At 39.3% G+C, this 25,696-nt stretch overlaps 1 protein-coding gene across 18 annotated transcripts in view; it reads left to right on the top strand.

Moving 5' to 3' along the window:
- The window catches only part of PARD3 (par-3 family cell polarity regulator), a 463,724-nt gene that overhangs the window by 173,788 nt on the left and 264,240 nt on the right, over positions 1–25,696 (top strand). For all 18 annotated transcript variants that reach the window (XM_075746548.1, XM_075746547.1, XM_075746540.1 and 15 more), the window contains exon 4: positions 13,010–13,188. In XM_075746548.1, coding sequence (XP_075602663.1) covers positions 13,010–13,188 — 179 coding nt within the window. The remainder of the gene's footprint in view (positions 1–13,009; positions 13,189–25,696) is intronic.

The raw sequence follows: 25,696 nt of genomic DNA, 5'->3' as shown, positions 1-25,696 counted from the left end.
TGCATCTCCCATGTTGACAGTTGGATGGATAGTAACCCTTCCATGTTCCTTTTTTACCCCAGATATATTTTCTCATTGACTGAGGTTGTCACCCATGACGCTGCAGGACTGTGTCTGGGTGCGTGGCACTTGGGAGGTGAATACTCTGTCCGTCAGCCCACGTGCACGAAGCCCTGGCCATGGCCTCACGTGGATAGAGGAACTGTAGTTCCTTTGTTTCCCTGGTTTCTCTTCTGTCCATCCTCAGCAGAAGTTTTGTCAACTTGTTATCTTTCTGCAGGGAGGCCTTGGAGAGACCGAGGTGTGTGTAGTAGCAGCACCAGGCACTTAATGGGGTCAGGTGCAGGAGGAGGCATTCAGTTGCCAGATCATTTTTAACAACATTTTTCTTCTGCTCTGTGCAAAATGCAGTGTGTTTTGAGGGGTTTTGCAGACTACTTTTATCCAGCTGACTACTTTCAGGGCTTTTCCTGGATATCCTGTCCTGGGCTATTGACTTTCCTTTGAATCTGTTGGGATTTCTCATGTTCAAGCAACAGCGTCCAATTAGTCATGCTAATGGAAGACGACCAAGTAATATTCACTGGCTGTTTCTTTCTTTTCTCATTTCAATCTATCAATACATTTTGGGCTACAGAACAGTAAGTACCTTCTTAATCTGCTTTAAAGAATGAAACAGAATGAAAGCTCCTAATAGTATAAAATTAATAATAATCATAATTAAAAAATATTAGTAATTTTGGAAAATAAAATTGTCCACCTCACGTTCCCTTTCTGCATGCAGATATTTGGAACTGTTGTAGCACATTCTAGGATGAGACGAAGAGGGAGGCTTGTGGTGTGGAGACAGCTTGGAAAAGTTAGCTGCTGGGAACCTGACACATTCTGGCATGAAGTATATACCATAGTATTTCAGTAAATATCTTCTGTTAGTTCTGGCTAAAGCTGTTTCTCCACTAAGAAAGATGATCTTCATCTCTGGGCTAGAACCAACCACAAATTATAATGAAAATTGGCAACTGCAAGCATGAAAAGTCATTGATCCAAAAATTCATGAACTGTCTTTCATGTAGTGAGATTTCTTTTTGAACTTCAGCTGAGGCTCTTTCTATTTGCTTACTCTTGGTTTTGAACTTTTAGGAATAATTTTTTATTCTCCTCAGCCTTGGCAACATGAAATAAAAAAAAAAAAAAGAGTGAGAGGTATGTAATTAAGCATGCAGCGTAACTGCATGTTTCGAGAGTTATAAAAGGGAGGAGATTAAAAAAAGAAAGGGGTGGGGGGAAGAAGAAAAAAAAAAGATAGATGTTGTCAAAGTTTCCTCAAGGTATAGAAAATTTTCTACATTTCCAGAAGAGAACAATTTGGGCCCCCTGTTGTTGTAAGGGACTTCATAAAGTACATGTAAAGATAGACAGGAATGGTCAATTTTGCACATGCTTCAAGCAGCAGCTAGTCTCCTACTGCTCATTAGGCATGGTTTTATAAAAGAAGGGAATGTAGTTATTATTATAATCTGTTTCTAGTAAAGAAGAAGAATTAAAGATGTCTGTTGGTCTGTCACCCCTTGGAGAACAGCAGATGTTCTATTTTATTGTCCCATTGTGGGCATTATCCAAACAATTTAAGTAACAACTTCCAATGTAGTCTAAATTGTCTAACTCCCTATTTGGCTACTGGGAACACCGGAGTTTTCTGCAGAAAGTGATCTTTAACCTTGAGAGCTAATGAGAAAATTTCAGCATGTTGTGCTGATAGCTGGAGCTTCTTATTCCCCACTCATGTAATTGGAAAGAGCTTGTTTGGATGCCGTTAGGTTTGTGTAGTCCCCAAACATTGCAGCTTCCCAGACCATTCTCCGCCCTACCCCCAGTGAAAGGTCAGGCACAGCATCGCATCGTTTTGTGGAGCGCCACACTACCTGCCCTCCCATGTCATGGGCATAGCAACTTTGCTGCCATGCATCCCCTGTGGACGAGGAGGGTTGGTGGCATTTCATCTCATTACTTAAACACGCAAATACTTGATTTGTTTTCAGGGATTCAGCTTGATACTTCTAGCTGAATGACAGAAAATAGTATTCTTCAGATCTTTATGCTCAGTGCTTTGCCTTTGAGCTGTATTAGTCCCTGTGTGCAGAAGAGCCTTCTGCTAAAAATTGTCTGTCTGAGCACATGGGGTGGGATGACATGGCCTTTTCCTAGTTCTGCTTGAGATCTTTTACTCTTCTTGGTCATCAGCGGCAGATATGAGCTCAGTGAAACGTTAACTCGCAGAGATTTGATAACACTTTAAATGAGAGCGTGTTTCATCAATGTACCAACATGTTTCTAATAATCCTAGTAAATGTTTCTGTCATGGAAACAAGAACAAGTGCCATTAAAATTGCAGAAGTTGTTAGTCATTTTTAATAGTTGTTCGGGACTATGTTCACTCTATCTTATTATAGATGTTGTAATTTTTTTTTTTGCCATGTCGGAAACTTGGTAGTGTGCAGTAGAGGCTGTTTCTTCCCACACGTTCTTTTTTCTGTAAATTTTGTGCATATAACTATGAAAATGCAGGCACAGATAATTTCTGACCAAAAAAATCCCCTTTAAATGATAGCGGCCAAGTTTTCTTGGTTGTCATAACTATTATGCTTCAGTTAAAAATCTGTCTAAATAATGTCTGTAATGAAGCTATGTGGATTTTGGGTACCGCGGCTTCAGATACACCTCCTGGTGCTAATGTCCCAAAATCGTTGCCTTCTCCAGCCTGATAGTGGCTTGTGAGCTGGATGTAAGTGATCATTTTTCTCAGAAAACCCCCAGCTGGGTTTTTGATGATTCCTGTACTTCTCTGCAGTGGAGTGAGGCTGGAGCCGGCCACGCTCGCCCCAGCGTGTGGGGAGGAGAGGCAGGGTGCCCACTGCCTGCTCAGTGGCAAGGAGGTTCTCCACAGAAACATGGAGACGTGCCAGATTAACAGCCAAACGCTTTCAAAGATGGAGTATTCATTTGATGACTGGCAGAGAAGTACTTCTTCCCTCACTGTCTCAAACATTAATGAGGTAAACAGCCACAATGCATAACTTGCTCAATGTTTACATAGTTAGGATACCTGCTGCCACCCATTATTTACCATACCCTGTGTACACACTGGACTGTTCGGTGGTGGCCTCATTGTGATGTCTGTACTAATCTGGAAGTCTGGTTATTTTTTATCCCTTCTAATCCCTAGTTGAAATGCCGTAGGTTTTAATTTCCTCGCTGTTTGTCTGGGAAACGGCCAGTGGGTAGGGTGTCTCTCACTGGGCACGAGCCACAGAGGCTACGCTGAGGGGCAGCGTGGAGGCCCTGCAGCCCTTAGGGCAGTGCAGACCATCACCATTTTGAAAAGTCAATTGGTGCCCTAATACATGAGCCAGGGGATGCAGCATTAGGTTCTGATGGAGAGTAGGGAAGGAGAGAGATTCCCAGCTTTGTAAGGACTTGTGTAACAACAGATCCCTTGCTAATGACATGCATACCTGCTGAATTGCAATTAACCCTGTTTAACTCTTTGGCATCTGGATATGATGCACATAGGAATTCCCACCTCACATACGAGGTGATGTAGTGATGTACGAGGCTGTATTGGCAACAGATGTTGAAAGAAAGTTTATTCTAGGGTAACTCAGAAATGAGTATAGACTGTCAAGTAGTTTTGAACCCCAAGCATCTGGTACTGCAGAGTAAAGGCATTTCTGCCCACCCCTTTCCTTCCTCATATGAAGGCACAGTGATGGCCTGGGGAGCAGAAGGGGTCACGACATTGGCAACCACAGCAGGTTTTCTCCAGCTGAAACTCACTGATGAAAGAACCATAAGGTGTATTATACACGTTATATCATTCCTAGTTCTTCCCAACTGAGCTCTTCAAGTTACAATCTAAATCCTATTGTTGCATCTATATTTCTTCTCTCCTGTCCAGGAAGAAGTTGCAAACCTCTTCCTCAAAGCGAGCCTTTCTGAGCCTACCCAAAGCAGTTAGACCATAAACAATATACAGTTTTCACATCACTGCATTACGTTCACTAACAGGAGCAATTTCACCATTCGGTTTTAGGGTATTTTTCAAAGTTGTGGTAACAAAAATATCTGCCACCTTCCTTCCTGTGTCTCAGTGCGGTGAAGCATTATCAAATCAAAGCAGCTAGGAATTTGCTCCTGTCACTGCAAACCCTGCATTGCAAAATGACTTCTGAATGAAGATGCAAAATACAGTGTCTTCATTATAATGTAACTAAATATCAATCAGAGTCTTATTAGCAAGGCATGATCTTTGATGTAAGCAGAAAAACTTCGGCAGCAGCAAAGTTGATGATACTTCTACTGTCGCACAACTGTTTGAAGAAGTAAGGAACAAATTTTGCAAAAATTTTTAACATCTGGAGCACCAGAAGTGCATTTTTCCTACATTTGTAGCAGTAGTGTGAAAATAGGTAAAGAGGTAATGCAGCATGTTTTAAGGAAATCCATGAAGAGTGTACCCAAAAAACAGAGACTGCAGCTCATTAAAACATACTGAAACATAATTTTTTGACAGAGACGAGTAGAACAGTTGTAAGATCTGACATTTTTGTCTTTTCTTTTGGCATGCAAAGATATTTGCATTTAAGAAAAAAGCCCAGAGAAAGGAGACGGAGAGGGTGTAGGTAATTAAATTTTAATTTCAGTTTTAAAGATCTTTCTCTAATTAGCTTTAAAAGTCAGTGTCTAAGTAAATTGAGTTTCAAGGTGCAATCATCTTTTTCTTCCTGGATCTCAGTATTCAAAAGTAAGAAGAAAGAATATTAGAGAAAGAGAGGGAAGATTGTTATTTTAAAGGCCTTTCAAGATAAGGATTTAACATTACCTCATTATTAAAATATAACTGTGGCAGGTTGATGTTTTCTTATTTCTGAATTTCAAAGTCATTGTGCAGTCATGGTTGGGAAAATGGAAAACTTAGGTTCTATTAAAAGAAACTGAAAATGATACTAAGAAGGTAAGGACTTTTCTTCTTTCTTTTGTTGTGTAATAAGACTTTTTTTGGGTGGCTTGGTTGCGTTCTTTTCACTGTTGTCCATTCTTCCAGAGATGATCTTACTTTTCTATGAGTCATTTTTGATCATAGGCAGCATGCTAAGGTAGCGTCTTGTATTTCTTAAAGGTATGCTAGTGTGCAGTGGGGTTTTGTTTGTACGTTTCACACAGCCAAGTGTATTTTCTCTACGTTTATGTGATGGTTAGGGACATAGCACACCTGTTAGATGTTTCAGGCTGAGTGTAAGAGTCCCATGACCTGTCTCATTCATCCACCATCTGCTAGACCACGTTGTGCATTTTTAGTGCTGTGGTACAGCCTCTGCCCCACTCCTCATGGGGCAGTGGTACGAGGAAAACAGAATAATTGTGATTTGTCATGATTTTAATGTGTGAATGCTTATAAATGTGCCATTTTAAAGCTAAAGAAATAAGAAACCAGAGAACAATATTTGATAACATTGAAAATATGTCTGTGAGAAAGTACATATAAGCTGTTGTTTGAAGATGAATAACTAGAAGAACAGTTGGGTTTGTACATGAAGTAGTTATAAATATCTGGAATTGTGTGAAGTTAACAATGATTTTTTTTTTTTCTCTGTAAGAGGAATGGCAGTCTTGTTACTTAACCAAGATTTCTGAATATAGAGAATTTCATTTTAGAAATTGACGTTTCTAAGAATTAACATATTTTCCAGTACGGAAGTGCTAATTATCTAAACTATGTCATCTTAAGCTTTCTTGTAATTCTGAATGGGAGAGCCGTGAACACTAAATAGTTGGCATTTGTAGGTGAATAATGCACAATTGCAAATGTTAAAGCATTTGATAGAAATTTAAGCATCTGGGAAATTCCAACTCATGTGAGTGTAAACACTTCAGTATGGTTTGAAAATCAGCTTAGAAATCTTAAAAGTTGTGAAGGCAATCTTAATCTAGAGATTGTTGTCCAGTTGGATGTAATGAGGATTCCTGTTAGTTTTGGTTTAACTTCTTTAAATCTGGGAGAAGCAGTACTGTAATTAGTATGCTAATTAAATTTCCAGATGTTGATAAACTAGGAAAGTAGAATAATATGAATGAAGGAAAGAAGGTGTGTTGGGGTGACCCAGGCCGGAGGCCAGGTGCCCCCAAAGCCGCTCTGTCACTGCCCTCCTCAGCTGGGCAGGGGAGGGAAAATAGAACAAAAGGCTCCTGGGTGGAGATAGGGGCAGGGAGAGATCACTCACCAGTTACTGTCACAGGCAAAACAGACTTAACTTAGGGTAATTAATTTAATTTATTACCAATCAAATTGGAGTAGGATAATGAGAAATAAAAATTAAAATTCAAAACACCTTCCCCCCCACCCCTCCCTTCTTTACCGGCTCAACTTCACTCCTGATTTCTCTCCCTCCTCCCCCCGCAGCAGCACAGGGGGACGGGGAATGGGGGTTGTGGTCAGTTCATCACATCTTGTCTCTGCTGCTCCTTCCTCCTCACGGGGGAGGACTCCTCACATTCTGCCCCTCTTCCAGCGTGGGGTCCCTCCCATGGGAGACAGTCCTTCATGACCTTCTCCAACGTGAGTCCTTCCACGGGATACAGTCCTTCACAAACTGCTCCAACGTGGGTCTCTTCCTTGGGGTGCAGACCTTCAGGAGCAAACTGCTCCAGCGTGGCTCCCCCACGGGGTCACAAGTCCTACCAGCAAACCTGCTCTGGCGTGGGCTCCTCTCTCCATGGGGTCACAGCTCCTGCCAGGAGTCTGCTCCAGCGTGGGCTTCCCACGGGGCCACAATCTCCTTCGGGTGCATCCACCTGCTCTGGCGTGGGGTCCTCCACAGGCTGCAGATGGATATCTGCTCCACCATGGGCTTCTCCATGGGCTGCAGGGGAATCTCTGCTCCGGCGCTTGGAGCACCTCCTTGTCCTCCTTCTGCACTGATCTTGATGTCTGCAGAGTTGTGCCTCTCACATCTTCTCACTCCTCTCTCTGGCTACAATTCCTCTTGGTGTTTTTTCCCCTTTTTAACCATGTTATCCCAGAGGCACTACTATTGTGGCTGATGGGCTTGGCCTTGGCCAGTGACGGGTCTGTCTTGGAGCCAACTGGCAATAAAAATATTGATCTAAACTGAACATATACTTTAAATAACAAGACAGATGCTGAAGTGAGGTAACAGAAAAAGTTTCAGGACTTTTGTGGATGTTATGGATACATACCATGACAATAAAATACCCAAATGTGATTATTGTTGACCATATATTAGTGTCAAAGTTCAAAAAAAGACAGGGAGGGTACTCCTTGTAAGTCAGCACTGAAGGTATTTTATAAGAGAAATACACTATTCTGGGTGCCTTCTGAACAAGTTAAGACTAGAATAATATTTACAAAAATGAACAGCAATAGAGAATTAAGAGAGACAGAGCTGAAGTTATGTGCTCTGTAGCACTGTTTAGGGGAAAAATGCTATAATTGTCTGTGACACATGAAAGGAAAAGATAGTTTTGTAAGTGAAGGGGAGATAACTAGTAACAGGAGGATAAATTTGGGGAAAATAAAGCAAATTTAGAAAAAAAATCTGAATATTTAGACCAAGTAAAGAGTATTTACTTTGGGAAATGTTGCAAATTCTTTCATTAAATATTCATTATTTAAAAGTGGAATGGATTCTAGAGGAGAGAAAAATACTACTCTGGGCTATGAGGACAGAGTTGTTGGTGTATATGTATCTTCTTCCTTTGCTGTCATCTCCAAAGGTATGTTTCTGAAAAGATCTGCAGCTGGTGGTAGCTTTGCAGTGCTACCGTGTTGCATCCCTCCCAGCAGCCATCTCCATATTGCATGCCTGAGTTTGCTTCTGCAGGACAGATGATGCAGTTGCCCAGGGAGCAATTCTTCACCTCTTGGAACTGCTTATGTTTTTCGTATTTTTCTTTTCTAATTCAAGATACCTACATCTGATTTGCACTGTTTTGTTAATCTTGTAGAAAAGTGCTGGCTTATTGTAGATGCTGCTAGGGTTTAATGCGGTTTGTATATAAGTTCACAATCAGCTGGTTTTTGTCTCTCAACTGTTTTTTTTCTATCTGAAGAGGAAAAGCTTTGAAAACCTGTGTGGTAGTCCAGTTTACAACAACCTCAGTGGTCTTTGGAAGTTACCATTGTCTTGTCTGTAGACATTTGCAAGAATGAAAATTGAACCCATTTGGGGATTTGAGCTTTCGAAAGTCATAAGGGATTTGGTTCTAGCCTATGTCCAGCTGAGTGGAACAAGGAGCTGAACTGAACCTACTGAAATTGGAACCAGAGCTTGGGGAGCTGTGCTGGAGTATGAAACTCAAGGCTAATCTAAATATTTTTTAAGAGATATTTCAGTTAAATATAGACAAAGTCTTAACTTGTAGTTTCAAGTACTTCAAGCTGAAAGAAGCAGTCCTGCTTTCCTGAGCCCCAGGATGACCCTGATTCATCCTTTCTCTTGGACTCCAGATGAGGATTTGAGTGGTATGATGAGCTGGATAGGCGACACAGGCAGTAAAACTGTTGAGTCTCTATGTAACATCCCAAGGCCGGTTTCTTGATGATGAGGTAGGATCTATGTGTGTCGTGTGATACAATACACCCCGACATACATACATATCTGTCTCACTTTCAAGAATGCTATCTAACCTGAGCAGCTTCCTTGTTGAATGCTACTCTTTTCCACAGAGTGTTTTAGCATTACTGATGCATCATTTTCCCAGAGAAGACTCGAGTGTGGAGAGAAAAGAAAAAAGTCCAGTTCAGGTCTACGCATCAGTCATGGGCCTGATGGTCTGTGTGAGGTGGCCAGAAATGACCATGAGATCATTTTTCATTTCTGTGCCTTAAATTCACTGCACACCAAATTGTTCAAGCTGCCAATGGCACTGAGGAGCTGAAACATTAGTTGAAATCTTCACAGAGTAAAATTATATTGGCTATGCTGTATAAATATATGTATCTATTTTCTAGTCATGCCCTCCAAGCTGACATCTGAGAGGAAATTGGTATGGGAAGGTATAGATTAGCTCTGCTCTCAGAGACCACTATCCTTTGCGCTGAATGCCTGGATTCAGGACGACATATTCAGCTTTATGGATGAAATTTGCCAGATCCTCAAATGCTTTTGCTCGTGAGCATATTTGAAAATCAGAAAAGGTGATGACCCTTTTAAAATAAAAATGGAATTGCTGGCAGGAAGGGAAGGTACAACTCTGTGTTCTTAACATTTAAAGATGGTTATAAAATGTATATTGGCTGTTTTTATAATTTATAGTGAAACTGCTGTTGCTTTTAATAAAATGAGACTTCCAGTCAGAATTTCATGATTATGAATGTGAGCATTTTGTTATCCAGCTTGGATTTATCCTACAAATAGCCATTTTCTAGCAGAACTGTGGCTATATGCATAACTTAATGGGATTCTCTGTCACACGTAATTCTTTCTGAAGTTATAGTGTTGGACTTGTGGCTGAATACTTCAAGTCCTTGAATGTGGCTCAAGAACTGAGTTAGTGGTAACTTTCATGATTTTTAATTTAATTTTTCCTTAATTCTTAGACTTTTAAAACTTCCTGTAATTCATTATTAGATTTACCGTTTCAAGTGCTTATTTAAAAGGCACCTCAGCTGCAGAAGCAAATCAATATTTACAGTGCATTAGTGCCACAGAGAATTTGAAGCCTTGTGATTAGAGTTCATTGCTGTTTTATCCACTCTTCAAAGAAACCACAGACTTCAAACAGTATCAGCCATCATCCTGGAATCGGTGACATTGCATCGGTCCCATGCGTACTTCATCTTGTGGTTTAATTATTAAGTTCCTTTCCTTTGATTTTCCTTTTAATATTTCAGAATATATCCTCTTCGAATCTATAAATTTAAGTAAACCAGAAGATTGTAACCAACAATATATTGGTAGAAAAATCTGTTCAATATATTCGTTTTTGTTGTTGTTTTAATGGACAGTATCAAAACTGAGTTAGAACAATCTCTCAGAACAGAATTGGAGAGAGGAATGCAGGAGATTATATTTACAGCTTGTGGTTAATATAGTATGAATAAGATTTAATTCTTGGATTAATACCTGGAGCAGTATTGACTGTTGCCAAGCAGCATACACTAGAGCTAGCTCCATGTGCTTGTTGCATTCCAGCAAAAAAACCCAATAAATTACCATATGTTTATATTTCTAATTTAACTGGGAAACACATAGATCCAACACACCCAAATTGTTGTCTTTTATAATTAACTTTATTGTGTAGTTTGGTTAGCAACACAAATCACTTTTCCTTATGTATGGAACCATTTTCATAAGGAGAGAATAGAATTGATAACTTATCTTTGTATTGACTGCATACCTTTTTTTAAAGATTTGCAGAAGTGTTCAATGAATGAAAATACCTCAATAGCTAACCTTACTAAAATGAAACGAGTCATAGCAAAGGTGGCTCAGCAGCGAACAGATTTTGTAGAGAAGCTTCTCATGTTAACATTTTCTCTGGAGCATATTAATATTTGGGAATTCCCTTGCATAATTAACCTTCTGTATTGTGAAACGTCTCTGCTACTTAGCATGGTGCAAACTGTCAGGTTTTTGCTACAAGGCAAGGCAGTGACAATTTCTTGCTCGTCTCCAGAAGCGCCGACTTGAGTTCCAGTTTCTTCCTTTCTTTCTTTGTTGGCAATTCAGCTTCTCTTCTTACAGAAGTTCACCCAACTGAACTTTTGTTTTGTCAAGTAATTTGAAGAAAGAGTGTAAAAATACAAGAACATTTTGCTATTGCCGTGCTTATATATAGATGTATGAGCAGAAGGAGCAAGTGAACTCATGTTTGGAAATTGTAATTCTCTGTTGTAGGGTGGGTAGCTAAGGCAAACAGGATAATATGCACGGGCTGCTGCTTGGAACAAATATAGATTGGTATTTTTCTGAAGTGGCAGTACATACTACAGAGCCACTTTCTTGCCTGGGCTAATCTAATAAATGAGAGTGTATGTTCAGGGCTAAGCCAGCAGCACAGGCGCCGCTGTTAATGGGTCGCTTCGTTTCATGTTGCGGGGCCACTGCTGGGACGCTGGCGGTGCCACTGTGTTACAGAGATCTCTTGCGCGTTGATGGTGTATTTTTGTGATGTTTGCCATCCAGGGGAAAGGAGAGGCTTTGCCTTCAGCTGCTTCATGAAACTTGAAGTAGCTGAAGACAAGGCAATCAAAGAAGAACCCTCGATTATGAGTTTATGAGTGTATACTGAGTAATCAAAATCAAAGTAGTGTTACCTCGGACCATAAATACTTTCCTGTGTAATTAAAGTGTTCTTTCCTGAAATATTCTTTTAATTACTTTTAGTCATTATATATAAAAACATGTACAAATGTACCCGTATGTAAAAGAGAACATTTGCTAGAAATTCACTCTTGTGAATATTTTTGTTATGAAAGTAAGAGTAATAAATTTTCGAAGGAAAGAGAAATAGTACAGCTGTTGTGGGAACAACATTAATTAATTCTCTGTTATTCTTGTATACCAGAACGGGCATGAAAGAAAACGATTGTTTTGGTGTTTCATCGTGTAACACGTGTGTCTGTCTCAGCAGCACTAGTCCTAGCTGTTTAAAAAACCCTCACATATTTTCTTTGTGTGGCATAGCTTACTGCATTTCTCAGTGTCTTTATAATGCCACACAAAATAAAGTTCTATATATTCTATATTATACATAGCATTAACATAATGATATTGTAAAACTTAGGACCAGTCACTTATCAAACTCTCGTCATTGTTTTCCTGCTAGTATTGTGAGACTCGTGCCTTCAACTTCCTCGGGAACTGTTTCATCAGAGCATTAAAACAACGTCCTGGTTTTCTTTCTCAGCTGTTGCCCAGCGTGCCTTTCCCACTGACTCTGCTTACGTGCCACAGTTTTCACCTTTTCCTTTTTCACTTTGCATTCAAGGTTCTCAGTGCAGCAGTAAAGAGAAATACGACTGATAAATCACATCCCCTCCATTCTGATGCTGAGTGGGAGAGTGCTAAAAGGTCACAAATGCAAGCAATGAAACTTCTGTTTGGGCAAGGAGACAATAAATGTGTGGATATTTGTTGTAGGATAATAAATGAAATTGGGAAAAATTAAGTTGTATTTCAGGAGAAACTAGCTTTAACGCACCATCAAAGTTTCCAGAATGGATTTGACCTCTACATACATTAAAAAAACCCATCTCTTTCCAATCAGTCTACCTGCCTGCTGTATCATTTATTACTAATGAAATATTTTTCTCCTGTCAGTCATGCCAGCCGGAAGGCTAAGGGAATCAGGGTAAATCAGCACAGATCTTGTTTCAGCTGTCAGGAAGAGGCAAATGCAGAATAGAAAACAGTCACTTCTGTAAGTTTTGAGAAAGGAGCGGAAACGGTGTTTTAGAAGGCGAGGTGGCTGCCTTTTGCTGCAGAGCGGCTGGTGTGCAGCTCCTTGCAAGCATGTTGTACTGGCAGTGCCCGTGCTGCAGCCGTGGCAGTGGGGTGGGCTTTGCATTGTCCTAGTCCTCCCCTTCATTGTCCCCAGGCTGTTGAATTTAGGCCTTTTGGCTACTCGTTCTTTAAAGTACCCGTAAGTTGCCTTAGCCTCTTAATTGTTTGAGCTTATGCTGGTTTTTTATTTTACACAGCAACCGACAGATAGTAGTGATGCTGTGTTTGTAAAGCCAACGAGCTGTGCTAGGCTCAAAGAGTTTAGTTTGGCCCTCGTTTTCTCCTCGTGCGGCCAAGCGGCAAGGCTGTGGTTTTGAGGAAACAGACCTTGTCCTTGAGGAACTATGCTGAGGTCAGTAGCTCATTACTCTGTGAAACCACATTTGGTCAAAACCACCCATCCACAGCTTGAAAAAATATTTTTCTTATATGAAAAACATTTTAAATCTAGTCAGTGTTTATTTACTGTCTGTTTTATTCTTCAGATATGCCTCTTCATGTCCGACGTAGTAGTGACCCTGCACTGATTGGCCTCTCAACCTCTGTAAGTGACACAAATTTTTCTTCAGAAGAGCCTTCACGGAAAAACCCTACAAGGTGGTCCACAACAGCAGGCTTTCTCAAGCAGAACACCCCAGGCGTCCCCAGTGCTCATGAAAGAAAGGTATATTTCTTTACCCCTCTTTATCCAATAAATGAGAAGTGTGCATGAATCTTGAATTGTTTTCTTCTTCTCTCACCTCCTTGTGGTTTAAACCTGTGTTTTCTGACCTTGTCCACCAGACCCCATCATCAGCAGAGTAGTGTTTGAGTCGCACACGTGTCCTGCCCTCAGGAGACTGTCGGTGATGCCCACAGCAGGGGCTCGAAAAAACTTGATTTTGCCATTAACTGTAGTTGAAGCTCTGATTACTCATTACCCTGCAAAGCAGGCCCTAAATGCTGTCCTGCATTTTCTTTGAATGCAAATAGGTCACGTTTATGATGATTTTTACTGATCTCCATAGAAGTCCTAATGTCAGTGAATAATCTGCATGCCTGCCCACATCTAGTCTGGTCTCTCTGGCACAGCACTGCTAGTTTTTACTTTGAGGCACTAGTCAAGTAATACAAAACACAAATTGCAAACGCTGTCTCTCCTTGATAACATTCTTAAAACCAAAACAATGAAATATGTAGAGTGAGTATTTTTTCCTTAATTTTTTCAATGTGATTTCAGTGTCTCTACGTGAATTGCATTATTAGCTAAAGAAGTCAGCAGGAGGCTCTCTTCTCAGTGCATTATTGAAAAAAAATTGGAAGAAATATTCCCTTTCGTACAGTCCCTGACGTTGCCCATAATTGTGACGGTAACTTGTAGACAAACTCAAAAGGAAAAACGCATGTATATTTTCCAATAGAAATTAGTTGGTTTTTAAAAAAAGTTGCATTTTTGGTTACCATTCTGACTGCACAGCACAAAATCGTGTTGGAAAATATGCAGCTTACTATGGTTATTTTATTTTTTTTTCTTTATTATTTTTAATTCTGTGCAGTATAAATGCAAACTAAGACTCTGCAGACAGGACTCCCACACCCCAAATAAAGAAGTCTTTACATGCTGCTAATGAACTGAACTGTCTTTGGTGGGCTTTTAGTTATTTCAAAAACATCTATAAAAGCGCAGTGCTCATAGGCATTGAAGTCCACGTTCTTACAGAGGTGTCAGTTTAACATGGTATCACTAGGTCTCTGCTTGATCGGAATTTCAGGTAGGTAATATTATATTTTCTGTTACTTGTACTGGTGTGGCACAGGAGTGCATGTTGTTTTGAAAAATATCTTTTATAATATTCTGATTTGGAGAAGAAAAATGATAATCTCATCCATTTGAAGTGTTAACATTTTCATTTAAATTTTTCTGAAATCATAATGAGGCAGCACTTCATTACTCTGTAAGCATAGATATGGAGGGCCATACATAGCATAATCAGATTTCTTTGAGTGTATGAAGTTAGCAGAAATTGGAGAGAATTGAACAACAGCTAATCTTTCACACTGGTCGTCTTGCATCATTAGTAGTTCAGTATGTACTTAATCTTGATTTTTGTGAAAATATTTCGTGTCTACTGGAGCATGGTGACCAAACTGGAAAGGAATGCATGTGATCTCATGTGGAAATGGGATGCAAGGCACAAAAGAACAGCATTAAATCAAGATCAGAAAGAACTGATGTAGGTTAGTAAGTAAAATAGATACTGATAATTTCTTTTATCTTTCTTGCACACTCTATACATCAGTCCTTTGAATACAGCAGATCACTGAGTGCACTATTTTTAATAGATAAGATGCAGTAAACAACTGGGATTAAATAATAATTGCTTTTGCAACATACATTATGAATTAACCCCAAGTTCATTTGTGCTAGACTTTTTTTTTTTTTATTTCAGCATCTTGATTTCTTCATGCTAGTCAAGATTTTGTAGTGAATCCTGTTTCTCTGAGGAATGGATATTAAGAATTCTCCTTTCCTTTTGCAGTATTGGCAACAATTTCATTTGTAGTATTATTCTAAAAGGTGTATTTTTGAAGTGTCTGGCACCAATCGCTTACCAAAGTACTAACACTGAATTTTTACAAATGTATTTTGGTTATTTGAACTAGAACAAGCCCTCACTTTTCTTAGGTTGTTTTCTTGTGCTACTCAGATAACGAAAAGAGACGGCTGTGCTTTGTTCCAGGCTGTTTTTGTTGATTATAGATGACACAGACATTTCAAGCAAAGCAATGAGAACAATCTTAATTTTCTGCTCAGTGCATTGGGCTTGAGCACCCATATATCTTTTGTGGGCGGTTGGCACTAGGTAATGTTTACACTGCAGTTCTCTCTCTTGACAGCACAAGAACATATGTTCTTGGGCTGAGATTTGCAGCACAGTTGTAGATTAGCAACTTTGCCCCAGCAGTATCTTGCAGAAACAAGAAAAGGGTTTCTGGGAGAGTTGCCAAAAGCTTCATCCACCTACTGACTCTAAGAAGTGACATTACTTTCAGCCCGTCACCTCTAAAGAGAAATAATTGACAGGTAGAAACCCTGTCCAATTTTGGAAAGAATTAACAGAGGGAAACTGCATGTATCTGGCAGAAGGGATTTATTTCTCAGGGGCAAGTGAGAGAAGACTCCTTATTGGTGTTTGTTTCATTTTGGGTAAGAAGAATTTGGAATGGCAGGAAAATGGGCAGATGCCCAAGTTGAGATGAAATGAAGGGGTGGGAGTGCTGCCATGCACCGAAGGCTGTGAGGAGCCAGGACATATGCCAGTAGTTCTGGGCAAACAGAAAGGGAAAAGGGCACTGGGGAAAAGGGAAAATGTGGGAAGTTTGAAGGATCCTGTTGAAAAAACTGTAGTGCATCCTGTAGTTATTTGGGTAGATGAAGCAGGACATCAGGCTCTCCTGTGTTCTTAGGGAAAGAAGAGAATGACCAGAGAGGGACAGAATCTGGTTTGGAGGGGCCTGAGTAGGTCCTGTGAAGATTTGAATGTGTGTTGAACTTAAGATGCATTTCTACTACAGTAAGTAGAATGAAATCCTTGCGCTACACTGGAGATGCTCTCTCATCCATTTTCCACATCACCTCATTGTAAAGAAACATCATATTTATTGTCCGGATATCACAATTCACTCTCTGTTTCCTTAGAACAGAAATCTCGATCATTTCTGGTTTGTGTGTTGTTCACCTGTAAGAGCAACTTGAAACCTGATGTTCTGTGTCCCAAAGTCTTTATTTATTTGAAGAATTATCATTATTATTGATTATTTACAAGTTATTGTAGTGTTGATAGCTGTACTCAGCTATATAATTCCGACCTTGTCCTCCTGTATCTTTCCCATGAGTGGTCTCAGCCAAACGATTAGGTCTCCTCATCTGTGCAAGTATTCACAAAATTGGCTCATAACTATCAGCAGCAGCTTTAGTAGGTAAATTCACTTCTTGGGTTTTTTTTAAAACTGAATATTAAAATCACTTTCAGATAATTTTGTGTGTGTGAGACGTATCTGTTTTACCTAGCGACTCACAGCTTGACTTAATCCTGTCTCTTGCTTCCTTGAGCCATTCTAATGAAACAAGAAGAAATCTCTTAGTAAAAATATCTTCTCAAAGGCCTGCAGTAGTACCTGATTTGCAAGCTGTAATTTTGTTTGATTTGTGTTGAACTGTACAGCTGAACAGATTGTATGCAGCTGAAGCATATCGTGTGCTTTTTTCTACTACAGTAAAAGTTTTTTTGATATTGTTGTTTTCTAAATAGCTGTTAATTTGAAGTACATTCTTAATAATTCGGTACCAAAACCTATTGGCTTAACTAGCTGGCCTTCATAGGTGTGAGCTGCATTAATAAAAAACATGTTCTTTTCCCTTAGATGTTTCTGCTACTGTATTGGAAGAATATAAATACAACGACCAGATATATTGTGTCTTATAATAACTGTGAATTGATTATCCCATACATTTTCAGTGTGGTTTTTTAAATTTGCATCTCCATTTGTGGTGAGGAATTGCATATCATTACAAATTAGTTATCTGCCTTGATCCTGCTTCTCTGAAAGACACAAGGCATATCTAGTTAACCAGCCTTACTTAATGCAGGGATATACCATGGCTAACTGGCTTATGAAAAATTTCCCACTGTGACTTCTCTGAATTTGATTCATATATTATTGCATCAGAGATAACAGCATTGGTACAGCAGAAAGAAGTGAAAAGAAGAAGTCAAGAGAGAGTAATGAGAGAGAAAAATGATTGTGCATGGGCGTCTGTGCCTCTCTCGCTCCTGGGTTCACCCACCTGGAGCAAAGCAAATGGCATGCAATGTGCTCTGTGGGGTGGATCAGCAACAGCAAACACATAGCTGAGTGTACTTGGCACATAATTTTTTTGATTTTTTTTCCCCCCCTTCTCTTTTTGCCTTTGCCATTTAGTCAGCAGCCAGGTTTTTTTGCTTGTTTGTTTTTAAATGGGTTTGTCCATATATGTATTTTGAGGTTGAAAATAGCCATTCCTTGTAGGAATAATTATTTTTGGAATGTGTTTTCTTCCTACTTGGTAAGATAATCTTTCTGCGCTCTGTAAACTGCAGAGGAAGAATTTGAAATTATATGGGAGTGATCTATGTCTCATCTAATGTCAAATCCCTTACCTGTAAAGTATTGTGTTTCCCACCATCTCTTCTTGCAGGGGTTTTTGCTGTTCCTATGGGTTGAGACTGATGAGCACAAATTTTCAGATTGTGATTGTAGGGTTTTTTATTTATGTGAAAGATGCAATGCTTTCTAATCCTTTTTGTAAACAGAATAAAAAAAATATTTCTCTAATCATGTATGTCTAGATAGGAGAAAAGCATGCATCCAGTATATGAAAAGCTAATACCACAAATAATGGTATGTCAATGTCAAAGTCAGATTTAAAGTGAAAATTAGTTTCATTTAGCTTTGAGTCTTTTTAAACACAGCTTAGTGAAGTTTGCTTTATCACTGTCACCAAAGACACAGTATTTCAATAGATATTAACTATAATTCAGAGGATCGAAGAGCCCTATATTAGAACTGTGTGTGTTAGTGTCATTTTATAGCCAGGGAGTCTGCATTGCAGAGTGTAAATCAATTAAATTGACTAGAGAAAACTGTGGACTAAAAGTCTGAAGTGTGGCTGATGCTTCTTGGGAACCTTTGTCTCCGGTTCATGCTCCTGCAGAAGGGAGGTAGCGTGTACCAGATGAACAATGTTGGTGAATGCTGTAATACAACAGAACCAGCTAAGGAGAAGTACGGGGTAGATGCAAAAAGCCTGGCATCTCTGTCATGATAGGTTTTAAACCCCTGCATAACAAAGCAGCTTTCTGCTTTCAAAATAAAAATGCAATGTTTTAAGCAGAAGTTCTGAAGGATTCAATAGCCATGAATATTTCTTCATCCAGATTTATTTGAGCAGGGCTTTTCCCTTTTCAGTGAGACAGTCACAATTTTTGTCATTTGAAATGTGATTTCACGTAGACTGAGACAAAGGGAGAATGAGAGTGAGTTATCCACAGATGATGAAACAGTGTTTTAATGCAGAAAATGTTGTTATAGGAGAGAGATTAATGGAAATTCAAAAAACAAAACGTGCATCAGTTTTCTTTCTTTGTGATAGTAACTTTTTGCTGGCAGCTTGTCATGTGATGATGAAATAGTTTAGAGGAATCATACCCAGACAGAGTGCAATATAAAATAAACATACTCTGCGTTATTTTTGTCCTGAGTAGTGTGTAAAATTCACAACTTTCACAGGATCACAGAACAGCTGAAGTTGGAAGGTACTTCTGGAGATGGTCTAGTCTAACCCTTCTGATCAAAGTAGGGTCAACTAGAGCAGGTTACTCAGGTCTGTGTCCAGTTGGGTTTTGAGTATATGCATCTCCAAGGATGGAGGCACCACCACCTCTCTGAGCAACCTCTGGCAGTGTTTGATCACCCTCATTAGTAAGAAAGTGGTTTCTTATGTTTTGATAGAATTAGTTGTATTTCTTTATGTGCCCGTTGCCTCTCGTGCTTTCACTGAATACCAGGAAGACGAGTGTGACTTTTTTAGCAGAGCACCTAGTAATATTTTAGTGCAATAAAAATTAAAATGTCTCTGAACTCAAAATTCCTGACTTTCAAAATGTGAAAACAAATACAGTATTTCTCATCATCAGCAGCAGGTTGGGAGTGAGAGACACAAAGTGAAAAATCCTTGCCTGGTGTAGAGAGAGGTAACAGCCAGTGTGCATCACTTGATGCTGTGCTACTCTGCTGAGTACTGTGTACACAGACAGGATTCAGCTGTTTGCATCTAAAAGTCAGTCATGACCAGATTTTCTAAGAAGCAGGGAAAAAGCCAACAACAAAAACAACAAATCCAGAGTGAAGGTGTGATTTTCTCCATCTCTTTTGTTGTTTTGCCTCTTTCTGCTCCGAGTCATCTATTTGTGGAAGCCCTTCTATTACATTTCCTCTCTGTCCCCCAAAAGAGACAGATTATTAGTGCAAGATACTGCAGAGATCTGAGAGCTGGTGAGGTTTTTTCCACTTCTGCTCTGAGGCTGAGCAAGTCTGTTGATCACTCTCAATTTTTGTTCTTCATCAGTAGCACAGGAAGAATGTGTATTTTTCTCCCAGTGCTGTGCTACCCCATGTCTCTCTCTGTGCGATGGGTGAGCAATGTCTGGCTGAGCAACGTCCGGTCCATAGGTGAGGGGACACAGTGCTGCATCACGAGCTGGGGGTGCCAGGGAGGGTCTAGATGAGCGAGTCTTTACTGGTGATGAAGGAGTGGTGGAACGTGCGCAGGTTGTTTGTCTTTTCACTTCAGTAAATGCGGTGTACAGCACCTCTCTCTGAGAGACGGTGAAAGCTATACTGAAAACAGAAAGCTCTCAAGTACATGGCACAGAATAATTGAAGTTGTAATGAATGGCTGACTTTTCCTTTGCCATTCATCTAAGTGAATGTGTACTTTGCAAATTCCCATGTTTAAATGCTCATCTCTTACTTCTTTTAATTTTTTATGTTCTTAGAGCTGTCCCTGGGTTTGAGGGTGGAAACCCCTAGGCCTGAAAGAGTGGCTTGATAAAAGATGGAATAAATTTCAAAAAAAAAGACGTTTAGTGATTTTTTTTTTTTTTTTTTTTGAGTTTAGAAACACACATACGTTTTCATTGGCAGTGGTTGCATTTGGGTTTTGACCTGCTTTCATCTATTTAGTTGTAACCCACAACTGTGCGTTTACAGTATACACTTGTGGTTCAAGAGTTTCTGCAGATCCATGTATTTGTCTGTCTTGTTTTCATATTATCAAGGTTGTGTATTGGTGCAAAGCAGGTTTGGATTTTGGCTGAATGTGTAGCTAGCAAGAAAAAGAAGTTGAAAGTACAATCCAGGTTGCAGACTGTGCTTCCCTACAGCATTCTGACATGAGTCTGCATGGTTTAAACAGTGATTGTTTCAGCCTTTTTTGCTGTATTTGTTATATTTTTAGGTCATGATGCAATGAATACCAATCACACAAGAAGAGAAGGAAAGACAACCAGGCAAAGTAGTCTCAGAATAAAATTCAGACTCAATGTTGAACTAATCTATACAAAGGAGTAGTATGGCTGGGGAGGAGATGGTAAGCTTTAATTAGTGGGGAAATTCAGCTCCAGTAAATACAGGATTTCAAACCAGGAATGTCTAGTCACCTTCTGGGCTTGTTTCTGTTATGACTAAATTTGGGGCTGAAACAGATGTCACTTAGCCTGGTTTTGTTTCACAACCTCACAGAAAGGGGATGATCATTCTGTGCTACCACCCAGTTTTATTGTTGCCTTGTAAATGAGCTCTTCAGCTCCTCTATACAGATGTCCAACTTAAAAGCGTGGCCTGCCGAGCACACGAAGTGAAAGAAATTTGGACGACAACTAAAACTGTAAGATGGAGAATGATGGGGACCTGCTAAGCGTGAGAAAGGCTTGTAAATTAATGAACAAGCAAATTGAATCGAGAGGATGCCCATGAGACGGCAAGGAGCATAAGGTGACGGTGTTGCTGTAACCTCAGATAAAAGAGAAACACACTGCTACAAGCCACTCGTCTGGTACCGGTTTGGGCCTTTCCCCACAGACCGCAGGAGGGATTCTGGCCTAGGTCTGAAATGAATTTGCAAGTGGGATGAGGTGACGGATGCTTTACTGGGAGCCTTGCGGAGTGCCCTGTGCGTAATACGGAGGAGGGCTGGCAGAGGGGAGGAGTGTGAAGGCAGCGTGCGAAGGCACAGCTGCTTGCTGTGGGTTTGGGGCATTGCCTTTGTGTTTCTGACCTTAAATCACTGCTCTTCTCCACGCTTGTCGGTGTAATGAAGATAGAGGGGAAAAAAAAGTTTAGTTAGTCCAAGAAGGCAGAATGATTACCTCATCCCCCTGCCTCCTTCGTTTCAGGACTGCAGATGCAAGTTTCTAAACATACAAACAGCCAGCTGCACCTTTCAAATTTTCATTTTAGAGGTATGGCTACCTGAAAGCATCTACCCAACACTTAAAGGGGTAGTACTGGTAGTTTATAAGATATTCTTCATTTCAAAATCTAATCCTTGTGAAGTTTCCAGTACCCCATTGTTTCCTGTTTCCCTTAGCTCCCCAAATATATCTAGTATTAATATTCTATTTGTTAAATCCTGTCTTCAGAACACACTTTTGAAATTAATTACCAGCTTTTTTCCGCTACTGCAATTTAATTTCTTGGCTCTCCTAAGGAATCAAATGAAGGGATGTCAACATTTAAAATAAACAAACAACTTGACAAATGCTATTTCATCTAAATCCAAATCGACATAAAATACTGTATAAATTTGAGTACAAAATCAAATATCTGGTGAAAATGGCAGGATTGTGCATAATTATATTATTGCATTTAAACAGATAGCTGTATAGATTCATACATAGCTGGATATAAACAAAAACTCTTTAGAAAACTCTACAGTGACACAACAACAGAGAGTATTTCACTTTTGTGAAAAATAGTAGAAGGGGAAACTAGTTTCTAAGTGTAATGTGTACAGGAATCAGAACTGAAGCTTCGTGACATTTTAAGTTAACTGGTTCATTTACTTTTCTTTAAAATGAAACTGTGGAAAGCCATGCCTTTTTAGTTAAGAAGCTTACAGAAATAAAATGCAGCTTATGAATTATAATTACAGAATACCAACTGCTCTATGTTATTTGGATGTTTTGCATTATCTTTTGTGAGGTTTGATTGTGAGATTAATAAGTAAAAAGTGAACAGAAGAAGCACCTTCTTTCCCCGTCCCGCTGTCTGAGAAATAACAGTATACACTGCCTGGTAATTTCTGGCTTTGCATGTATATGTGCAGAGATAAACAGAAAAATCAGAAATGTCATGTAAACAAGAGAGATCAACAGAATGTTTTGGGTAGGCAGTCTTAGGTTTTTAAATTTACTCTTAATTTAGCCCATATTCTTCAACACTAAATATTTACATATAACACCGCATGCACAGAAAACTGCCCCGAGCTACTGCTTTTTTTTAGGTCAGGCCTTGCTTGTCAATCAAAGGATAACATGGAATATATGAATTGGAATTGGACAACTCTGGAAATTTCTGAGCGTTAGGTGATTGAACTTAAGCAGAACACTGGCTTTTCAATTGCCTTTCTCCTCATTGGCATCTAATAAGGTAATGTTGGTGCATAATACATTAATTCCATTCACGGAGCTATAGAGAGGGTAATTTCTGAAGATGAGTCTTCTGAAAACATCAGAATGACTACAGATTGGTCAATCTTCTCATCTATTTTCATCATAAATAGGGCATGCATGTTCTTTATTAGGCTGTTAGATTTGTATCTTCTGCATCCTAAGACAGTTTTTACCAGCTGCTGGAAATGACCCATGTTCCAGGTCAGAGCTGAGAGGCGGCACAAAGCTGTGATAATTCTTTAATGTGGGAGTCCTCTTTTACTTTACTCTTTGGAGAGCAGCCTAAGATCAAAGGTCCCTGATGTTGGATGACCAGAACCAGTTCCTTCTTATATGCATTAGATGGCTGGGCTATATCTGGATTATTATAGCTCCTGGGGTCATGTTCTTCAACACACTTCAAAAAACCCGTTTTGAAACTAAACTGTAGGATGATAAACTGAATCTACTGAGAGGAAAAGGAAGCTTGCCCAAGCAGCAAAGTCAATTTCTTAAGATATATGGATATTTATAAAGAGTGACTAGTACAATTAGTTTTGAGGTAAACTGTTGAAATTTGGTACAATTTGGTGTTAAAAAGCTGCTGATGAATAGAGAGAACGGTTCCATATCTGATCTCTGTGTAAGAAGTTTGTTTTTGTTTTTTTTTAAAAGGGAATTTCTGTTCGTTCAACACATCTATTGGGTTAATTAATTTCCGATATGTAATGTATTTTCCCTGTAAAATAGACGTTATTTGTGCAGTCTCCTTTTTTTTTGAGAAATGGGCATCCAGTTGGTCTTATCCCTCATTTATTTGTCTAAAGTCCAAAACCAACCGAATAAAAAACTCCAGTAATCTGTTTACTAGACCTTCAGACAGCATGGAAAATGGGTACGTGTGTATATTACTGCATTTATAAACAGATGTTTGCATCAGACAGAGAGGTATTTGCATAAACTGTATGAATGTTTTGTTAATTACAGCTTTTAGCATCGTGTCTGAGAGTGACACCAAACTGTTCAGGGTCTAACACGGACATAGTGGACCATAAAAAGAAAGCAGAGCAGCCTTTATAGTAATTCAACAACAATTAATACACTTGTAGACAGGAATTTGCCCAAAGTCTGTCAAATGAAATTATAACCTCAAAAAATTAAACAAAGCCTTATCTCTCATCAACATGGACAAATCCTATCTCAGTCTGAGGCCATCACAAGGAATCAAACTCAAGCAAGCGAGAAGCCTTTCCCAAAGTGTACACTGTACAAGAAAAAAAAATAGCAAAAAAAAAAAAAAATTGTCAGTGCCCAAAATGATCTCTCTTAGTGAAGATCCTAAACAAGAGGTGGTCAACTTGCTGTAGAAGTAATTAAAGTGAAAACTTAGTTTACATTTTCAGATCTCCTTCCAGAGAATTAGATTGAAGAGGTCTTCAATCTGTTTTACTCCTGTTGTATTGCTATCTAGTATTAAGAAACAAACAAAAAAAAAAAACCCACACCAAAATTTGCCACGCTTTACATTAGCCATACAGGAGGTCAAAACAAAGGGAAACCCCCAATTTCTTCACTATTTGGAAAGTGGCCTAGTGGCAAATGAGGGAACAGATGTGGAACTCTTGCTACCATGTTGCTACCATGTTCTGGTTGGGTTAGTGATGCTGGCAGTCTGTAGTGGTACAACTGTGGGTTAAAATCACAAGTGAATTGATGCACTGGCAGCTAGTAATTGAAATACGCAGATCATGCTAATACATCATTTCATCTACAAGCTGCAGAGTCTTTGATGAGAAGCTTGTTATATATTGCAAATCATCTGAAATTGAAAGTATAGCAAAATTGCTTCATTTTTCCTGTCCCCTTTCACCGAACCCTCCAGCAAAGCCCTGCAGGGACACCACACTGAACTAAATCTTACGGTGTTAGATTATGTGTCCTCATTAAAAATACTGCAAAATGCTGCTGTTAAGTGTACTGGTAATATTGTGTGACTTGGCAGTTTTAGTGTTATATTGATCAATTTCCATTTCAAACATGATAAAGCTGACATGGCCCGTGGTCCCCAAAGATGTTTGGGAAAGAAACTTTTTTAAAAAAAAAAAATGGAGCATTTAATTGTAACTGATGATGTGTGTCAGTCCCGGTCCCAGGAGGGCTTACAGCTGCAACTCCGGAAGAAATGAGAATTCCCTGTGTAACCCTGATGGCTTCTGTACCATGAAATCTTTTTCTTTATGGTATTGAAGTTAAAAGCCACAGACGTCTTTTCCATTCAGATGTTGGGAGCATGTGTGCTAATGCCAGATCATGCTGAATAGAAGAAAAGCTTTCTGGGTTAACATTTGCATTGTTTCAGAAAATAGGATGAATACACTCTTCTCGTCAGCACAGATAGTATTAGGAGTAAACTCCTTGCAGAACGCTTGACAGTAGTATAGATGCACCAAACAGAAGCCTAATTTAGCTGTTTTACCTTTGATAATTTCCCTTATATTGTATGCTGTGGCGTTTAAGACTTTTTACAGCATGGAGTTCCACTGTAAACTCCAAGCACTAAGACTGTCCTGCACGATTCAGATCAGAGACTTAGTGTTTGAATGATTGAAGGACAACACATCCCTTGATGAGCCTTTTTTTCCTTCTCTCTTGCTCTTGCAAAACACTCTTGTGCACGGGCAGTGGATGCTGTGTGGACAGAGGTTTTTGTGTAGCGTAGATAAAAATGTCTTTTAAAAAAGTTTATATTGAACATTGTAAACATGAATCAATAAAAACCAGAATTTTCTATAAAGTACAGAAATACAGAAAACATCTTGTTACATAGGAAGAAATTTCTGTTCATACAGACTAGATGATGGTCTGTCAGATAGCAAGCTGTTGTTAGATGACAATAACTCATGCACCAGCCGTATGGGGGTTTTGTGCATAAAATGATCT

This window comes from Balearica regulorum, chromosome 2 (genome assembly GCF_011004875.1).
Source record: "Balearica regulorum gibbericeps isolate bBalReg1 chromosome 2, bBalReg1.pri, whole genome shotgun sequence".
Classification (NCBI taxonomy): Eukaryota; Metazoa; Chordata; class Aves; order Gruiformes; family Gruidae; genus Balearica; species Balearica regulorum.
Note: the sequence above shows the minus strand (reverse complement) of the source record. Positions and strands in the feature narration are given on the sequence as shown.